Here is an 18,425-nt window from a genome sequence, read left to right on the forward strand (position 1 = left end):
TGATGCAGGAGGTGAGAAAAATTATGTAACTGGATATCGAGACCGCTTGCATTTTTATGTTTTTATTTCCTCCTTTTTTGGAGCAGAGAACACATGGAGCCACTCCCCCTTTCATTGAAGAGAAGGTTACTTGTGAAGTGGGCCTCTGTTTTTAGTGGGATTAAAAATAACTTGGGGCCCAGTCATGCAGTCTCTGGTTTGCCATTTATGACTCACTCACTTCAGTTTTGTCGTGTGAGGCTTTTGTGAAGAAACAGTCATATTTTTAAAGACCATTTCCATAAAGGATTTTTTTTTCCTTTTGTGAGGCTAGAGCAGAAGAAGGACGAGCGAGGAGGCAGAGACGAAATCAGAAACCTACTGTCATGTCCTTTCAGATGAACTAAAATCCTTTAGTTCTACCTATTTTTATTTTAATCTGTGGACCCGGGAAGCAGATGGTGCTGCACGCCGCGCAGCGTGGCTGCTCCGTCCTTACCAGGGTAGCCCTGAGTCCTGCCTCACCCTCAGCTGCCCTGTCTCCCTGGAGTCCTGAGAAGACAAGCCTCCCTCTGCCTGGGGTTTCCACCTCTGAAGGCAAGTAGCACTTACCACTGAGCCCTGGTGGCTTATTTCTTTATGTCTCTACTAGGGATTGGATTCCAGCCTTAGGTGCTCTGCTTTCTGGAAGGGAGATGCACCTTACGTGTTAGGGAGAGCTGGATGTCTCATCGCTCACCATTGGTGCTGGGGGAAAGCACAGGATTACTTACGTTGTTGTTTTCTTGCACAAAATGCATTTTGATTAGTTAAAATGCTCCGTGTCCGCACTAGGAGGGCTGCCTCCCGGGGTGCTGAGCACGAGTCCCGGCTGCAGAGAGGCAGTGTGGGAAGGGTGCTCCGTCCCTCAGCTGGGACGCTGGGCCTGTGGGCGGGGTGGCGCCTCACCCCTGCGGGAAGAGCCTTCCTGCCCTCGCGTCACAGGGCCGGCAGTGCTTTTCTAATCTGGAAGCCGCTCTTCACCCAATGCCGCGCACAGTGGAGTAATCTGACCCTTTGGGAGTAATGAGACTGGCTTCTGAGGAGAGTACACGTACACCTTCATCACAGGTTCCTGTCATTTAATTGGTTTTCAACTAGTTAGAGAGCATCTAAGAGGACATGGGCCGTGCTGGGCTTAGTAAAAAAATGAAATTAGTGTTCACATTTTATAAAAATGTAAAGCATGCTCATTTAACATGGACATTTTTTCAAGAGTCTGCTTTTATGCACAGAGGTTAAAATAATGCAGATCACCCCAAATGTTAAGTCTGTCAAGAGTGACACAGTGTCAAAGCTGGCAGGCCCGGTGAAAGTGAGCGGTGCTGACTCGGTTCCCACATACTGGCCCGCCCGCCCCCCCGGCTGGGAAACACGTCCCAGCACCACCTCGACAAAGTCCTGTGACTCACGCCCTCATTTCCTTCCAGTAGAACCTCTCCGAGTGGTTCCGGTGACCACTTCACTGCCATTCCAGGCCCACATGGGTGTGAAGTCCAATCAGGGCCTGGAAGATCATGAATTTGTCCCAATTTCAGCTTTCAAAGCTGAAATTGCTATTTCATAGCATACAATTCCATACAAATTGTATATTTGTCCTCACATCTACTATCGTTTCAACTTAAAACATCTTAATATCTTATAGCAGGAATTAATCTTTAGCATATATTAAGCACATATTATATACTCAGAGCTATTCTAATCATAACTCATTGAGGCATAGGGACTTTAATGGGCCTGCATTAATGATGAATAGGAGTTAAGTGTCCTACCGTGGCCACTGGGCTAAGGTGTAGAGGTCCAGGACTCAGAAGCAGGCAGTCTGGGGACAGCACCTGGCTTTCCCCCCACCACCATGCCTCTGAGGCCAGCTCCTCCAAGCATTCTTTCAGCCAGACCTGAATATCCCACCCCCAAATCATCTGCTTTGGAAGAAACCAGACCTGGCAGATGGTACAAAGCAGGCAAAACATCTACCGTGATCCACTCCCCAAAATGCATCCCCTTTCTTTTGTTTTAATTGAAACATAAATCTTGCAGTGTGTAAATTCAAATTATGCAGCTTCAACTGCTCTCTATAAAGCATCAATCCTGGCTTCAAGGAGTTGGCACTCTAGTATAGAGTAGTGTCTCCCTTTGTTGAGTGACTGCTACATTGGGGCGGGAAGGGCTTGCTTAGTGCCTTTACACACATCATCTTGCAGCCTCGTACCAGCTCTCAGGACAGACACTGTCAACTGCACTCATGTCTTAGAGATGGCAGACGGGTTGTTCCCAGCTCCCTACCCAGAGAATCTAATCTGGCTCTTGCTTGGATCTTAATCCCCAAGAGTACATGCCTTTAACTCTTGGTTTCCCTTGAAACTCTTGGTTATTTCTGTGCCATTGCTGCAGACTTGCTGTCGTGATGCTTCCACCTTGAGTTTCAAGGCTTGTTTTGTACATACTCCTTTTCCAACCTGACAACTTCATTAAAGAATATCCACATTTGTAAACGCACTGGTTCGAAGAAGATGTGAAGTTTCCCTTCAGAACCCGCAGCCTTACACACGGTTGGCTAAACTACATGGAGAGACATAACCTATTTACATACTAAAAAGGTCAATGTTGTGGACAATCAGCATTTAGAGATGAGTTGGCTGCTGCTTGCAACTGGAGCATAAGAATTTGGGAGAAGCCGACAATTTTGCTGTCTCTTTATCTGTGTAGACAGCAAGCATTAGTACATCTGCAGGATTTTACAGAGGAGTCCAATGACTGACAGGCCTCTTCCTGGTCTAGAACCTTCCTGATTCCTAAGGGGCATGTGAATGTGCATGACTATGTGCAGCACAGGTCAGCCTCAGCTGCTAAAAACTGTTATTAATTTGAGGTGGAAATATTTGCATAATAGCTACTTCATCTTTTCAAGCCTTCATTAGTAAAACAGAAACCATCATAATAGATTTTTAAATATCTGGCTACTGCTTACTTAACCTGCCATTTGCATTAGGAAAGGCACACTTTTAGAGGGATTAAAGATTTTCCTTTTGTGGTGTTTCTTTTCAAAGCCTCTTCAAATAGCAACAGTTTTATTTTGCTAATGTGTACTGAAATTATCTTTAAAATGCCTTATTGTAATGACATCAGTTTTCTCTGAAATTTCTATAATGTTTCTGCTCCTAATCCATTTGTAGATTCAAAGCAAAAAATAATAATAATAAGGGAATTGAGATTTAAATGTCAGGATATAACCTAAGAATGGGGGTAGAAAACTCTTGAAGGTAGAAAACTGTTCCCATAAGGCTGTTGACAAGTGTAAGTCTGCAGAGTGTACCTCCAAATCCAGCTGAAGATTCAACCCCACGGTAACAGCAGCCGGTCTCGGTCAAGCAAGCGGCCACTGCCCTGAGTTCTCAGAACTGCTGAACCGTTGGGAGGAACCCCATCTGAGGCATCACTTATTTGGTCACATCTCTCAGTGGCTCTTTCCAGAAGTCCCTGGCTGGCACAGGGTCACCCAGGTGCGGACCTCAGGCATTGCTGGGAATCGACAGCAGCAGCAGACGTCGCCCCTGCTCCTCCCTGGGGACCAGGCGCTGTGTTTTACAGTCAGTGTTCCCCAAGGGACTTACGAAGCCAGATGGGGACCTGGGCTCAGGCCACCACCTTTAGAGACGCACAGAGCAGCTTCCCAGAAGAAATGGTTCTTTGTGCACATACACATCCTAGATGGTCCCAGATGCCAGGCAGCTTGATAGGCAGATTCTGTGGGATTCTGTGATCCCCTGACTCCTGATTCGAGGAGAGAGAAGCCAAGGACAGTGATGAGCTAGTTCTTCAGGCCACCAAACAGTGTCTTGGAGAGATTATTCGAATTTAGTTAGCCAACAGTCACGGTCTTTGGGGCCTACCGTAGCATGTGTCTTTAAGGACCACTGTTTGGAAACAGGCCTGCGGCACATGCTGGGCATGGGGTCCCCGCTGGCAGTGATGCGCCAGGTGCTGCAGGGCCAGACGGCCAGGTGTGGTTGTGTCTGGAAGGCACCTGACTTGGCTTCTGGGGCGCGGGCTTCTCCCCTGCGGTGAGGGGCTGAGCTTGATGGAGGTCCCCCAGGCCCGAGGCCTGTGCCTCACGGCCCTCCGCCTCTTTTGCAGAGGGCGCCGCCGAGCAGACGCAGGAGGCGCTCCACCAGTCCGTCTTCATGTCAGCCATGTCAGCACGCCCCTTCCGGAACCTTCCCCTCTGCCGAGAGCAGCACTGCAAGCTGCTTCCAGGCGTGGCTGAGATCCAGGCAGGCGTCGTGGCGCGGTGGACCGTGGACGAGGTGAGGAGGCCGCCCGGGGCCAACTCCTGAGAAAACGCCTTTTTTTCTCCTCAGCATTGAATCTGCCATTTCAAGTTTACGCCTGGTGGTGAGGAAATCGGGCAAGTCCGTCCTGGGGCCGGCTGGTCCTGGGCCTCGAGCCCGAACCTCGCCCAGCCCGCCCCCCGCCCCGGGCTGCAGGTCTGGTTGAGGCAGAGGGGCCTGAGCCCGGCCGAGGGGCGCCTCATGTCTGACTGGGGACCTCTGTGCACGCTCCTCGGACTTCCCTCCCCAGCAGCCCTCGCCACCCCCGAGGCGGGGACGGAGAACCCCTGCCGTTCTGTCTCCTGAAGCCCGTGGTGCCCGGAAAGGCCGTGTGTCCTCAGACTCCACAGCCCTCTGCGGCCTGCTTATTCATCCTAAGCCACGGGAAGATCGGGGCGGCCTTGGGTTTATTCTTCAAGTACCTTTGGTCACAACATGGCACAGATGCTGTAGAGGGAGAAAAGGGGTGGGATTCTAGTAGGAGCGTGCCGTACAACACTGGTGTTTAATAAGGACTGCTTAAGTCCTTTGTTTACTGTAATGCTGTAGAAATGCTTCGCCCTCACAGCAGTTTTATTTTAAGGCATAGAGGCTCAGGGACTGAAATTACTTTTGAGGAATGTATTGTTTTCCCTAGGCAGGCCCCTGAAAAACTTGGTAAAAAGGCAGTAAAACTCTGGGTCACTCTGAGGGTAAGATTCACACTAGAGCTGGAGCTAAATTAACCACAAAGTGTTCCTTCCTTGCTGCCTGAACTTAGCCCAGTCTTGATCTAAGTCTTCCCTTCCAGCCTTTGGGCGGAAGAAAGCGGGAGTGGGGGGGGCCGGACCACACACACAGGTTGGAGGTTTGGAGCCAGACTTGCTACCTGACCTCTTCTCCCAGGCGCCCCTGACAGCACCCCCACCTGCAGCAGACGGGGCTGACGACTGTGCAGCACCCAGCCTGCAGCAGAGGGGGCTGACAGCTGTGCAGCACCCAACCTGCAGCAGAGGGGGCTGACGGCTGTGCAGCACCCAGCCTGCAGCAGAGGGGGCTGACGGCTGTGCAGCACCCAGCCTGCAGCAGAGGGGGCTGACGGCTGTGCAGCACCCAACCTGCAGCAGAGGGGGCTGACGGCTGTGCAGCACCCAGCCTGCAGCAGAGGGGGCTGACGGCTGTGCAGCACCCAGCCTGCAGCAGAGGGGGCTGACGGCTGTGCAGCACCCAGCCTGCAGTAGACGGGACCGATGACCATGCAACACCCAGCCTTCAGCAGAGGGGGCCAATGGCCATGCAGCACCCAGCCTGCAGCAGTGAGGGCCAACAACTGTGCAGCACCCAGCCTGCAGCAGAGGGGGCCAGTGACCATGCAGCACCCAGCCTGCAGCAGAGGGGGCTGACGACCGTGCAGCACCCGGCCTGCAGCAGAGGGGCTGAATATATTTGCCCGGCAGACTCAGGGCCTCTCCTCTCTGGCATTCCTCCTGAAGGAATGTGCCCTCCTCTTGGGAAAGGATCGCTGACCGCCTAGGCCAGGCAATGACGGTGCTGGCAGAGTGACAGAAGCATGATCCTGGCCTTAAGGAGTGTCCAGGGCCTGTCCCTTCTTGATGTCTCCCAGCTTTGTGACCAAGCAGCCTGATCAAAGCCCGTTGTTTCTATAGTCAAATCACATGCAACGTGACGGGGCTCAGCTGAGCACTCCATGAGACGTCACTCGTTGTTGATTTTCAAGCCTTTCCCTTGAAGTCTTGCCTTTTTTTCACATCAGGCAAGGGCTTGTAGCCATCTCTTGGCCTCGGGCATGTCACCATGTCGTGGCACCTCGTGGCATGTCGTGGGGACAGCAGCAGCCTGGGTAGCAGGCCCAGCTCCTCTCCCGGCTCACTCGGGGGTGGGATGGGAGGAAACGAGCTCCAGGCACCTCCAGCCCAGTGAGCGCTAACCCTGAAGGTGGCATGAAGAGAGAAGGGAGGCGACTGGGCACGCCTCTGCCCTGCTCGCATCAACCCTGACGCCCCAGAAGCTCACCTAGCAGGACTTTAGGGTCCCTGTCCGCACCTGCCTTTCCAGTCGAACCTTCCACCCGGACACACACGTTCTGTCACACGGACCCGCACCACCGCCCAATTCCTCCTCCTCCTCGTTTGACACAAGTACTGCCATGGCCTCAAATCGCCTCCTCCCTGCACAGCCACCTGCCGTCTGCTGCCCTCCCGCAGGAGCCTCCCGCCTGCAGCAGCCCTCCTCTGTGCTCCACTTCACCCCGAGAAGCGGCCCTGCCTGCGCTCACACAGTCCCGGGTGTCCCCAGGACCTCTCCCATAGCTGGCCCTTAACAGGAACCACTGTTTGCTGAATGACAAGGGGCCGAGAGCCGGATTTTGAAGGCAAGGGGGAATATGTCTAAGCAGAGAGAAGCAGGGGGGCTGCTCCAGTTGGAGCAAGAAGGCATGTGCGAGGACGGCAGGCGGGCAGGGCATCCTGTCCTGACGTCTGCAGAGATTACAGGCAATGTTCGTACAAGGATAATAAGGGAAGTACCGTTATTTTGCCCATTTACAGATAGGGAAACTGAGGCACTGAGAGGCAAGTAAGTTGCTATAGGCTGCGTGGTCAGAGCCAGGTCCTGAGCCTGCCTTCTTGGCCCCTGCGCACGCTGCTGGCCCTCGTGGTCCTGGTGTGAGCGCGAGTCAGGGTCAGAGGAAGGCTCAGAGCCACGGGGGCTGGTGTGGCAGCCACAGAAGAGGCCGTTTCAGGTTCTTACGCAGAAAAGCACTTTGGGTAGCTGGTGTTTTAGGTGAAATGACTAAGATGCGCCAAGAGTGTGAATGAGGAGGGGCATAGAGGAGGGCAAGTGGGACATTATTGTAGCCAACTAGCCAGGGCCTGGGCCAGGCTGTATGAAGAAAGAAGCCCCGACTCCTGGACCCCTGAACACCAGAAGCCACAGTGCTGGGAACTAGAGTAGATGCGGAAGATGAAGGAGCGAAGAGGGCCGTATGCAATTCCATTTGCAGTCAGCATCTCAGTGTAGTACTTGATTAGGACCACGCCCTGTGAGAGCTGAAGAGTTCATCTGAGAGTGGAAAACCAGTGGTGCCATAGAAAGAAATGGACATCTGGGGAGAAAAGACCCAGTCTGGGGGAGAGGGGGATAGTGTGATGAATTTGGTGTTGGGCGTGTCGAGTTGGAGGTTTCCGTGAGTTACGGCAGTGAATGTAGAACTGTCCTGGTGGAAAGCAGTGGGACACGGTGCCGCTGAAGAGTGCGGGCCTGAGGCCCAGAGCCAGAGTGGTCAGGGAGGAAGAGGAGCAACCCCTCACTCAGGCACGCGTTCACTGGGGAGTGGGCAGTCAGAGAGAGCCGCTGGGGGTGGGGCCGGGGTCAGGGCACCACAGTTAGTAGAGGGAGAGAGGATTCAGAAGAGGGGCTCCAGAGAAGAGTGGGAGGGAGTCAACATTGAATATGTTGGAGTGGGCACTCAGTAGCCAGGGACAGCGCACGTGGAAGTGAGCTTCTGCATCCCGGTGTGAAGTGCCGTTAGGCGAGGGTTAGCACCACAGTGTGTCTATGCAGAAGAGGAAGTGGAAGCACCTTCCCTTTTGTCCATCGTCCCTGGCCTGGGGGGAAGACCTCTGCTCTGTGTTAGTTACGTTACCTGTGAAGAGAAGCCCCGCACAGAGCCTTTGTAACTCCTCCCAGAGTGATGCTGGCTGGCTTTTTTTCTCCTTGTTACTATGGCTGCTCTACTAGAGCAATGATTGTCAAACAGCATAGGCTGTAAAGTCAATTTAGTGGTGATAAAATGAAAGACAGACATAATATGCAGCAAAGCTGACTGTTTTGTGAGACTTTTGTTTCGGTTGTTAGAGATGCGTGTTGGCAAGTGCATACATTCAAGTTAGTGTCAAGGTAAAGTGTATTTCTTACTCTGGGTCATGGTCAACAAAGACTGTCGGGGGGATTTGTACAGGGTTTAAACTCTTCAGCAAAACTGTATCTTAAGGGTTGAGATAAAATATTGTCTTTATTACAGCACATCGTATGCACAGAGTAGGTGTTTGACCAGTGTTTGAGTAAGTGAATGAGTGGATGGATGAATGGATGAAATGGATGGGTAAGTGGTGGATGTGTGGGTTGATGGGTGGCTGGATGGAATGGATGGATGGATAGGTGGAATGGAAGGGTGAGTGGGTGGATATGTGGGTGGTTGGGTAGATTAATGGGTGGAAGGGTGGGTGGATGGATGGATGGATAGGTGAGTGGGGTAGATGGATAAATGGATGGATGCATGGGCAGATGGGTGGTTGGATGGATGGAGGGGAAGTGGATGAATGGGTTGGTTGGGGGATGGGTGGGAAGATGGGGAATAGATAGGTGGGAGGATGGGGGATAGATAGGTGGGAGGATGAGGGATAGATGGATGGATGGGCAGACAGGTGGTTGGATGGATGGTTGAGTACATGGATGGATGGGTTGGAGGACTGGTGGGGGAATAGGGGATGGCTAGGTGAGTGGGGTAGATGGATGAGTGGGTGGATGGATAGGCGGATGGATGGATGGATGGATGGATGGATGGATGGATGGATGGATGGATGGATGGATGGATGGATGGGTAGGTAAATTTTGTGTAGTATGGTCCTGCCAGGTGTCTGTCAGGCAAAGTGGTATGCAAATTGACTGCCACAGAAATAACTCAGTTATACTTGATGCATATAGAGGTACTTTTATTTCTTATATTTTTTAAAAAAGAGCTTTTAGAAGCACCATTTATAAGTTGCCCTAGCCTCAACCTAGTGCTCCCTAAATGTTTACTACCTTTAAAAGATGGCAGCCACTTTTAAGCAGTCTTTCCAGAAGGGGGAATGTCTTGAAAATTTCTGAAAAGTAAGCAGAGCAGCTTTATACAATTGGGCCCTTATAAAGAAGACTCATGACAAACTCTGCTTTTAAAAAATGAGACCTGGGCTGGAAACATGGTCCCAGTGAACTTTTAGCCATACAGTCAGGCACATGGTGACAGGCTCAGCACCACCATTCAGGACGATTTAAGGCACAGAGCGCCACTGATGAAAACAAGACCTGCCGAGCTCCAGAGAGATGCCAGAAAAAGTAGGTCGTTGGGGCAAAGCAAGTTGAGTAAAGTAATGGGTTCATCTAAAAGCCTGGGAGTGTCATCTTTCTCAGTCTTCCCAAACTGCTGTCTCATACCTAGAATTCACTCACTCCATGTCCTTCCAGAATGTAGGATACCAGGCGCCTGGGAGGCAGTGAAGCACCCGTAGGTCAGCCTTCCTCAGCTCCTGGAGGTGGTAGCCAAGATTCCTGGCACCTGCCATGACATTGAAAAAGCCCACATGGCCACATGCTGCCTTGGGTGGAGGATGATGGATGCCAGTTTCCTCTTTCATGGAGTTCATGCCATCTCAGCAGTTTGCCAAGTTTAGCCAATATCTTTTAAAAAAAAAAAAATCCTTCTTTTAAGGGGGAGAGGTATGAGAAGGACACTTTTTCCTATTACTCTATGGTGTTTTAAAGCTCGCCAGTTTACATTTGGAAAATCTGTAGCAACATGGGCTTTTTATTTCAGCCTCAAAATATAATTTATTGTTAGGGGAAATAAATACTGAGTAATTATACTGAATAGTGATCAAGACCTTGACATTTTTTCAGAAAGTTTTGTCCAGAAGAGTCTCTGAATCATGAAACTTGTTCTTTACATTGGAAAAAAGAAGGATAGTGTGGATAGACTCAGAATCTCTTTCCAGAAAGATGCAGAATTTCAGACAAGTGGTTATGCAAACATGCCATAGCGACAGAGCACCAGGGCCTCTCAGCTTGTGGGGGGTGAGGCTGCACCCGATTAAGCTGAGGGCGCCATGCTCCGCAGCACTGGCTCTGTGTTCTCTTTGGTTTGGCTTAAGACAATTATTCCCATTAAAAATCCAGTTTACCTTTGACATGGGCTGTGATTTCCTGGCTTACAATACTAAAGAGGGGTACTATGATCCCTTTGCCATTTGTTTTCCCAGAAAAGAACATTTTAACATATGCAAACCATCAAGGCATCTCAGCACTTTTGCTGTGAGGAGCAGTTTTCTGAGCATGTTCATTTTACTGATGAGGAAACCAGGGTCTCTCTTGCTTCCCCACTGAAGCTAGTACTTGAGATAGAACAAAACTTGTGTCTTCAGCTCATTCCTAGTTCCCTTTTTCTATTTTCTATTTTTTCTTTCGGACTGTACCATTCAGCCCCTCTTTCCTTTTCAGAAGAAATGTGAAAGAACAGTCCCAGGAAATTCGTTTAAAGCAGTGCTTGTCAACCTGGGCAGTTTTGCACCCCCAGGGTGGGGGCATTTGGTATCATCTAGAGACATTTCTGGTTGCCACTGGGAAGGGCAGTTACAATGGGCATCTAGAGGGTCGAGGCCAGAGATGCTGCTACCCATCCTCCAATGCACAGTACATTCCCCCACGACAAAGGATTACTTGTCAGCAGTGTTGAGAAACCCTGCTTTAGAGCATTTTTCCTGGACACTGCTTTGATTCCTTTTGCCCCCACCCAGACTGTCCCCAGAGCCTCAGGATCCCAGCACGGCAGCACCTCCCGCCTTCAGCTCTTTGCTTGCCTGGTTTGCAGGGTCTGGTTCCCCACGTCTCCCCTGAGCTGCTGCAGACACCTCGTGACTCCCACCCAGCCCGGCGTCTGGCACAGATCCACCCAGACACTGCTAGATGGTCTCTCAAGCTTTCTCTAGTGCCTTGGTCCTCAACCCTAACTGGGGAGCTGAAGAAACATCCTGGACCCGACCCAGTTCCATTCATTTGGACTGCTGGGGGGCGAGGCCTGGCTCCAGTGGGGTCTAAAGCTCTCCAGGTGATTCCAGCATGTGAGTGGGAGGGGGCCACAGCTCCAGGGGCTCCCAGCTGCAGCTGTTAGGAGGGCAGACCCATGCCGGGAATCACGGCCAGACTCACTGCCCTTCTTGTCCTCAGGTCCAGCCTAAGCAGACTCCTCACGCCCTGTGCAATCCACTCCAGATTCGCTCCTTTGAATCCCTCGCCCTTCTGCACCCACCCACTCAGAATCACCGAGGTGCAGGTTCTGTGCCTGCACTGAGGCCTGTCTCCAGACACCACCTACTCTGGGAAGGCTTTCCTGAGTTCCCGCCAGAGCCTCTATAGCGCTCATGGATTTGAGCATATCTGACCATGTACTGTCATGATTTACAAGCTTTCCTTTACTCACCGTTTCCCTCTATGCTGCCGTCACTAATCCAACACTAAAACCATTGCAAGGCCAGTCTCGACCTGCTCGTGCGCCGTCTTTCCAGCACCCTGCATGGTGCCTCACACATCGTGGTGTCCAGTGGGCAGGTGTGCTGGCCCAAGAGCATTCTGGGGAAGGAGGGTGCCACATTCCCACCCCCACTCTCACCCCCACCCCGCAGTATCCTGTTCCCAAGAAGCGCGGCTATGGCCACACTTCAGAGCCCCCTTTACTCACCCGTCGCGGTCATGCCTCTGCAGGTTTGACCAGCAGTGTGTCCAAGGTTTTAATAAGCTCCCTGCAAATACCAAGCCCATTGCTGCATGCTTCCTGCTCACCTGGAAAAGAGAAAACCTTATTAACTCAACAAACAGCCTCAGCTTTCTTGGCACGTGACCAGCCGGAGTGCCAGGGTCTCACCTGCAAGGGCTCGTGCTTGCTAAGGGACAAAGGCCAGCCTGAGGCCGGCCGGCCCCTCCGCATGCTCCTGGGACACAAAGCTTTCCTTGGCAACCTGAGGATCGGTGTCTGAGGAGTTTTCACAACCTTATCGCTTCCTCCCACACTTTGTGAGGATGACTGTGAAATGACTCACAGTAAAATATACTTGCTGTGTCAGAGGCGAGTTGAGCAGACACCAACAGGCTGATTGCCTCTAGAAAGAAGCTATTCTGAAATCTCCATGTTAGCTCAGGTTAAATGGAGCTGTGAGACGGCAGGGGGGGCAGACCCCAGGCATACCAGACGGCGAGGTCAAGCCCAGCCCCGGCCCCCGGGTGTTGGCCCCGACAGCTCTGCAAAGCCCGGGGGGGCCGGCAGGTCTCCTGAGGGATAGCCGGCCCACGGCCTCTGCTTGTGGGGCACGCTCACAGAAGGCCATGCCTCCCTGGCTTTGTCGTGGACCTTCCCCACCAGAGAAGGGAGAGCATGAGTAATTCCATCGACACAGGAGGCCGAGAGCCGAAAACACAGACCAAGACCAAAAGCCAGTTCCACCAATAAATGTCACGCCCCGAGATCCATTTTCCATTACTGTTTTCTGGCTGCCTTTCACAGCCTCCAACAGCACCAGGCCCTGCCACACGTGGCCAGGGTCCAGTTGTCAGTGGCCGTTGGGAATCTGCCCTTCACCACGTCGGTTCAGGCAGCTCTCCGTCACGGCTTCCTCTCTCCCTCGTTAAAAAGAACGTGGGGCACGTGTGGGAGGGAAGACAAAGGGAAGGGTGGGAAATCGAGCTGGAAGCTGATTGATTGTCCAGAACTCTGGATCTGGAGTCAGAAAACCTAAGTTCCAAAATCATCTTCCGGGCCTTGGGTGGGTAACTGCCCGTAAGTCCACAGCCCGCTCCACCCCCGCCACCCCTGCTCAGGCGTCACCTGCATCCTCACCTACAGGGGAACCAGCTCAGCAGGGTTTATCAACTCTGTTGTTTGCTAGGCCCTGCTAGGTACAGCAGATTGAGAGGTGAGTAAGACAGACCCCAAGAGCCCTGAAAGGAAAGAGGCCTTACCGCCTCACCATCGTGTGACGTGCTGCTGCACAGGTCGCTAGCCCCTGCCTCTGACCTCACAGGGTGGTGGTCGGGGGGGTAAGCAGCTGAGAGAACAGAGGCTGGCACTGTTATAGCCATAACCATGCCCTTAGGATGTAGGTCAACCGGGAAAAAAGGGACACAGAAGGTTCCGGAGGCCCTTCTAGTTCCTCAGCTGCCCAGCGCTAACCTGACGTGATAGTTATTAGCATGTAAATCCCAAGTGTTTGAGGGCGTCGAAGTACATTTTACTCAACCCAGGAAATGATTTCAGGTGTGTCTTAAATTAGGCTTTTCATCTTGCGCTGTAGGTGACCGAGTTTGTACAGTCTCTTCTAGGCTGTGAAGAGTACGCCAAGTGCTTCAAGAAAGAGGTAAGCCACGTGAAGATTAGCCTGTATATTTTAAACCTCTGGACCCAGAAGTACCTTGTTTCCATTTACTTAAATATGAGAAAGAGAATTGGGGGGAGGCAAGCAAAGGGAGGCTTCTGGCAAGGAAGAGGCTAGCAGTGTGGTTAGAGACCAAGCAAATCCTGCCTCCCTCTCTGGGTCTCTATATTTAGCTCTGCTTTGTCCCAGAAGAGCAGGAATTTTAATGCTCATGGTGCTCGGCTCACACAGCGTGCTCAATAAATACTGGATTTGGATGAAGAGTAAATGAACAAGTTAATTACTGAATACCGACGAGTGCCGGGAAGCCTCTGCACTGGCCATGCTACGCCTCCGTGGGGAGGGAGGGACCCTCCCGGGGACAGCAGCTGGGGAAGAGGGAAGGTGTCTACTCCAAAGTGGTAGGGGTGCCTCCTAGTCCTGTCTCTTGCAGCGGCTCCTAAAGGGAAGCTGAAAAGCCCCCAAATCCTTCTGTGGGTTTTTCTGCTTCCTGCTTCCTCTTGGTTGGACTGCTTAGCATGTGTCCTGAAACTAGTATCCATAGCCACGGGGGCCCAGAAGAGACTAGACCAGCCACAGAACGGTAATGCTCATAGTAATGATAGTTCCTGTGTCTCCGGGGCTCGCCATGGGCCAGGTACTGGGCTGAGCGTCTCACCTGCGTCCTTTGAGCCTCACAACCACCTACCATGGCAGTTTACCAAAGAAGAAGTAGGCTCAGGGAGGTTCATCATGGTGAGAAGAGGGAGAGCCCAATTCCAGCCCGTATCCCTCTGACAGCAAAGCCTCAGTCTTTGCTCTAGAATGTGCCAAGGAAACCACAGTGCTGGGAACTCCAGAAAGCAGCGCCCGGAGCCCTCCAGAGCTCGAGCATGGTGCAGGGCGAGTTCTCTTTGAGTTTTAGGTCTTGGACCCTTCAGGGCCCAGCAAGCTCTTATGTGCAGGGACCTCAGCAGCAGGGTCAGTCTGACCTCAGACCAGGTGGCTGCCAGTGGAAAGGTGCGCTCATCTGGCTCGGCGCAGCCTCCTGGGCAAAGTCCACTCTGTGCATTTAGCAACACCCAAAACCCACCTTGAGTCTGCCTGTGTGGTGGGGTGGAAAGAGTATCCCTGGCAGTGTCATCTGGGACAAGTCACTCAGCCTCTCTTACCCACTTCTATAGGACAGACCCACTTGAGGGGGTTTTTTAGAGATTGGGATGACTGTGTTAAAAGTACCTTGCCCAATTCTTGTCTCAGAACAGGGACTTAATAAACGGCAGTGATACAGAGCAGAGGGGCTCCTCTGGGGTCCAACAAGCCTGAACTGAGAGCCCAGCTTAGCCCCTTGTCAGCTGTGTGACCCTGGGCAAGTCACTGAGCTTCTCATTCGGGGTTTCTCTACCTATCTTACGGGGTTAATGGGAAGCTCGTGTAAATAAGACCTTGTATAGCCCTATAAACAGTGGTTGGTTTCATCATCATCACTGCCATTATTATCAACTATTTGGCCTGAAAATGCTGATGCTAAACCCAGGTTAGGGTGAGAAAGCTAGAGGTTCTTCTGCTGCTGTTGGAAATGTGATCTTTGCCCATGGAAGAGGTCCTCCTCCAGACGACATAGCCTAAACACACAGGAGGCTTCTGAAAATGTCTTTGAATTTTTAAACTTTTAAAAATGTAATATTTTGAAATCCCAGCCCAGGGGCTCAGTGTGAGGCCCTCCTTTAGTCGTGAGAATACCCGTCAGCGAGATGCTGGCCCTGAGAGCTCTGTGGTGTTCCACCAGCAAGGGTTTTCAGCACAGCACTAGGTTCACAGGAGGGCCTTGCCATAGAAAGCCCTTTCCTTGCTGTCTTCTTGGTCATGGAACCAGGAGCCCTGGCGGCCCGGGCTCTTCGATTGGGTGACACAGGTGTGGGACCCTCACTGGCTTTCCAGAAGCTCTAGAGAGGCAGCGTGTGGTGGCCAGTTGCTGTCACATGAATCTCAGAAGAACTATGAGATTCCAGACCACAGTATGTTTTAAAAGTGGATAACACATTTATTTTATTTGTATTTATGCTTACAGTGGTATTCCTTATTAAAAACTCTTAAATTCAGCATTAAAAGGAGAAAATAAAAACCACTATACCACCAGCCACAAATAATTTAACATTTGGTACAAATACTTCAAACATTGTATCTATATACATATATATCCAATGCCTATTTAATTTTACAAATTAAAATTGAGATAATTCTAAATTATCATATCATGTTTTGTTGCTTAACAGTTCATCACAAATTTCTCATGTCATTAAATGTTCCATTGAAACCTGAGTTTTAGTGACTGCCTAGTATAACATATTTACTTCCACTGTTATTGGAAATGCTGGGCTTTTTTTTTCCTCAGTATTTTGCTAATATCTATAACACCAGAGTCTTGACTGAAAAAAATCCTAGAGATTTACTTGGTGGATGAAAGCATGTTATTTTTAAGGCTCTTGATACAAATTCAGGCCAAGATTTAAATAAAGCAAAATTTGTTTACTAAATAAATAGAAACTTAGCCTGGGAACAGCCAGTATATATTGAATTCTTATTTAACAGAATGGGAACCTTTTTAATTTAACTTGACTTCGAAGTCCTGAAAACAAAATGGAGTTGAACAATTGGTCCTGATGGAGCGGTGAGCTAACAACTCCAGTTCTCCCCTGCTCCCGAGCTCTCTGGGAAGGCCACCGCAGTCAGATGTCACAGAGCTCCACACCCCAGAGTCATCTGTGGACAAACTAGCTTTTTATTCGGGTTTCTTTATTTTCAGCAGATTGATGGCAAAGCCTTCCTGCTTCTGACCCAGACGGACATCGTCAAAGTGATGAAGATCAAACTTGGTCCGGCACTGAAGATCTATAATTCTATCCTGATGTTCAGAAATTCCCAGGACCTCCCCGAGGAGGCGGCCGCCTCAGGACAGGCGTTGGGGAGTAGATGGGCTCACTCAGCTTCTCCTGACTCCAGGACCGTGCTCCTTCAACAATAAAGCCGGCATACCTTAATTTGATTTTAATCTCCACGCGGTAATATCCGTGCTTAACCTGGACCTTGTAAGGTCTCTGGTTTATACATTTAGAGGATTTTGATGACCGCTCAGGTGCCAGCAAGGCAGAGGCCGAGGTACATGGATAGGTTCATAAGCATCTTTTTATTTGATGAAATACTTTCAGCTTTGGGTTGCAACCAACAGACCAAAGAAGCCCACATTCTTTTCCTTCATTCTTTTCCTTCTCCGTAAAAAAAAACACTTCCCATTTTGCAAGCACAAAACTCTCGAGTGGTGAAATATTAGAAACATGGTATTCACAAATACACCAGAACAACCTCTGACCCTGGCTCAGATTTGCCATCTGGATGGCAGTGAGTCTAGAAGATGGAGACCTGGTGCTTCAAAATAGACTCCATGTGAGATTTTTGTGTGCTTTACTCAGGAAAGTGTGAATCTTTAAATAATACTAATAAGCACATGTTTTCAAAATTAATTCATTCTCCTTTCTGGTCAGTTAACCATTTCTTGGCTGTGCTCCCAAGATCTCCTGGAGCTACAAAGGCGTATGCCCAGGTGATGTGAAAGCAGTCACACTGGGAACTGAGCAAAGGCTGCCGGCAGTCTAGTGAGTCCCCAAAACAGGGTTCCATGCGCTTTCTGGGGAGCAGAGGACCTCATCGGAACTCTAGGATCAGCTTGTGGGCCGGATGCCTGCCTGCTCCCAATCCTCCTGGCATCTACTCGGAGGCCATTTAAAAAGACTTGGTTTGTGCTGTGGTCTGTCTGAATCTGTGGGACAAGCACTTGTGGTACACCCGGGCCTTGTGTTCATCTTACAAAGAAGCACGCCATTAAAACAGAAGACCTCTCAAGGAGGGAGCTTGATATCTATTATTCATTTGAAAAATCCTGATTTGATATCAGACCTCTTTTTTTTAATTCATGATTGCACCTGAAACTTAAGTTGTGAGGAGACCCCAGGTTTGAAAGACAAATAACCTCTTTTCTTACACCCAAAGTAAGAGCTACTAGTTCCCTCCTGGAAGTGGAGAGCTGTCATTTTTGAGTGGGGAGGGAAACGGAATAGATAAAAGAGAGTCTCGGGCCTGATCGTTACCATTTGCTTCATTAAGAATGTTAACGGTTTTAGAAAGTTATTTTGTTTGGAGATTTTCTCAAACTTTAGGTAACTGAAGAAAAAACATTCTTCTCTAAGGTGTGTGCATATATGTCATTTCTTTAGATTCCTGACCTAGATGCAATTTTAATATATTATTGTTCAATGTAAACTTGTTTCTGTGAAATTTTATGTGTGTGTTTTTTTTCTGTAGACTGCCATATACAATAAAAATTCCTGCTTCTACTATGTTAAAAATTAATATATTTTAAATGATAATAAACAGATAAAACCCACACCTCATTGCCTTAATACATTAATATATTGTTATGACCTGTGCTCACACCACAGCCTGGAGGCTTTTTTCCTCAGCATAAAAGAAAAAGCAAAGGCGTCAGCCATTTCTGAGAACCACATTCCTTGGGTTATATTTCCTTAGGGAAGCAAATGTAGGTGTTAATAATTTGAGATGAAACTGGAGTTTTTTAATTAAAAAGAACCTCAAAATTGCTCACTTCATGGGTTCCTTGCTTCATATATTTAATACATGTCACTTCAACAGAAGGTTCTAGACCAGAACAGGCAAGTCACAAACTAAATTAGGGTTGAACCATCGTCTTCTTGGAAGATGGTGTGATCTGGTAGGAAGAACCTGACCCAGGTGTGTAGCCATCTGCTGGACAGCCCCACTTGATGTCACCCACGTACTTCAAACCCGACTTGTTAAAAAGGGAACTCAAATCGTCCCACCCTACTCTTCCTCACCTGATGGA

At 50.0% G+C, this 18,425-nt stretch overlaps 1 protein-coding gene across 2 annotated transcripts in view; it reads left to right on the forward strand.

Annotated features, from left to right (window-relative positions):
• The window catches only part of L3MBTL4 (L3MBTL histone methyl-lysine binding protein 4), a 492,971-nt gene extending 475,021 nt beyond the window's left edge, over positions 1-17,950 (forward strand). For both annotated transcript variants that reach the window (XM_004466967.3, XM_004466965.3), the window contains 3 exons: positions 4,156-4,325; positions 13,448-13,510; positions 16,314-17,950. In XM_004466967.3, the coding sequence (XP_004467024.1) occupies positions 4,156-4,325; positions 13,448-13,510; positions 16,314-16,532 (452 nt within the window). In that variant the 3' untranslated portion in view covers positions 16,533-17,950. The remainder of the gene's footprint in view (positions 1-4,155; positions 4,326-13,447; positions 13,511-16,313) is intronic.
• Positions 17,951-18,425: the final 475 nt, after the last annotated feature.

Source organism: Dasypus novemcinctus, chromosome 16 (genome assembly GCF_030445035.2).
Source record: "Dasypus novemcinctus isolate mDasNov1 chromosome 16, mDasNov1.1.hap2, whole genome shotgun sequence".
NCBI classification, from domain to species: Eukaryota; Metazoa; Chordata; class Mammalia; order Cingulata; family Dasypodidae; genus Dasypus; species Dasypus novemcinctus.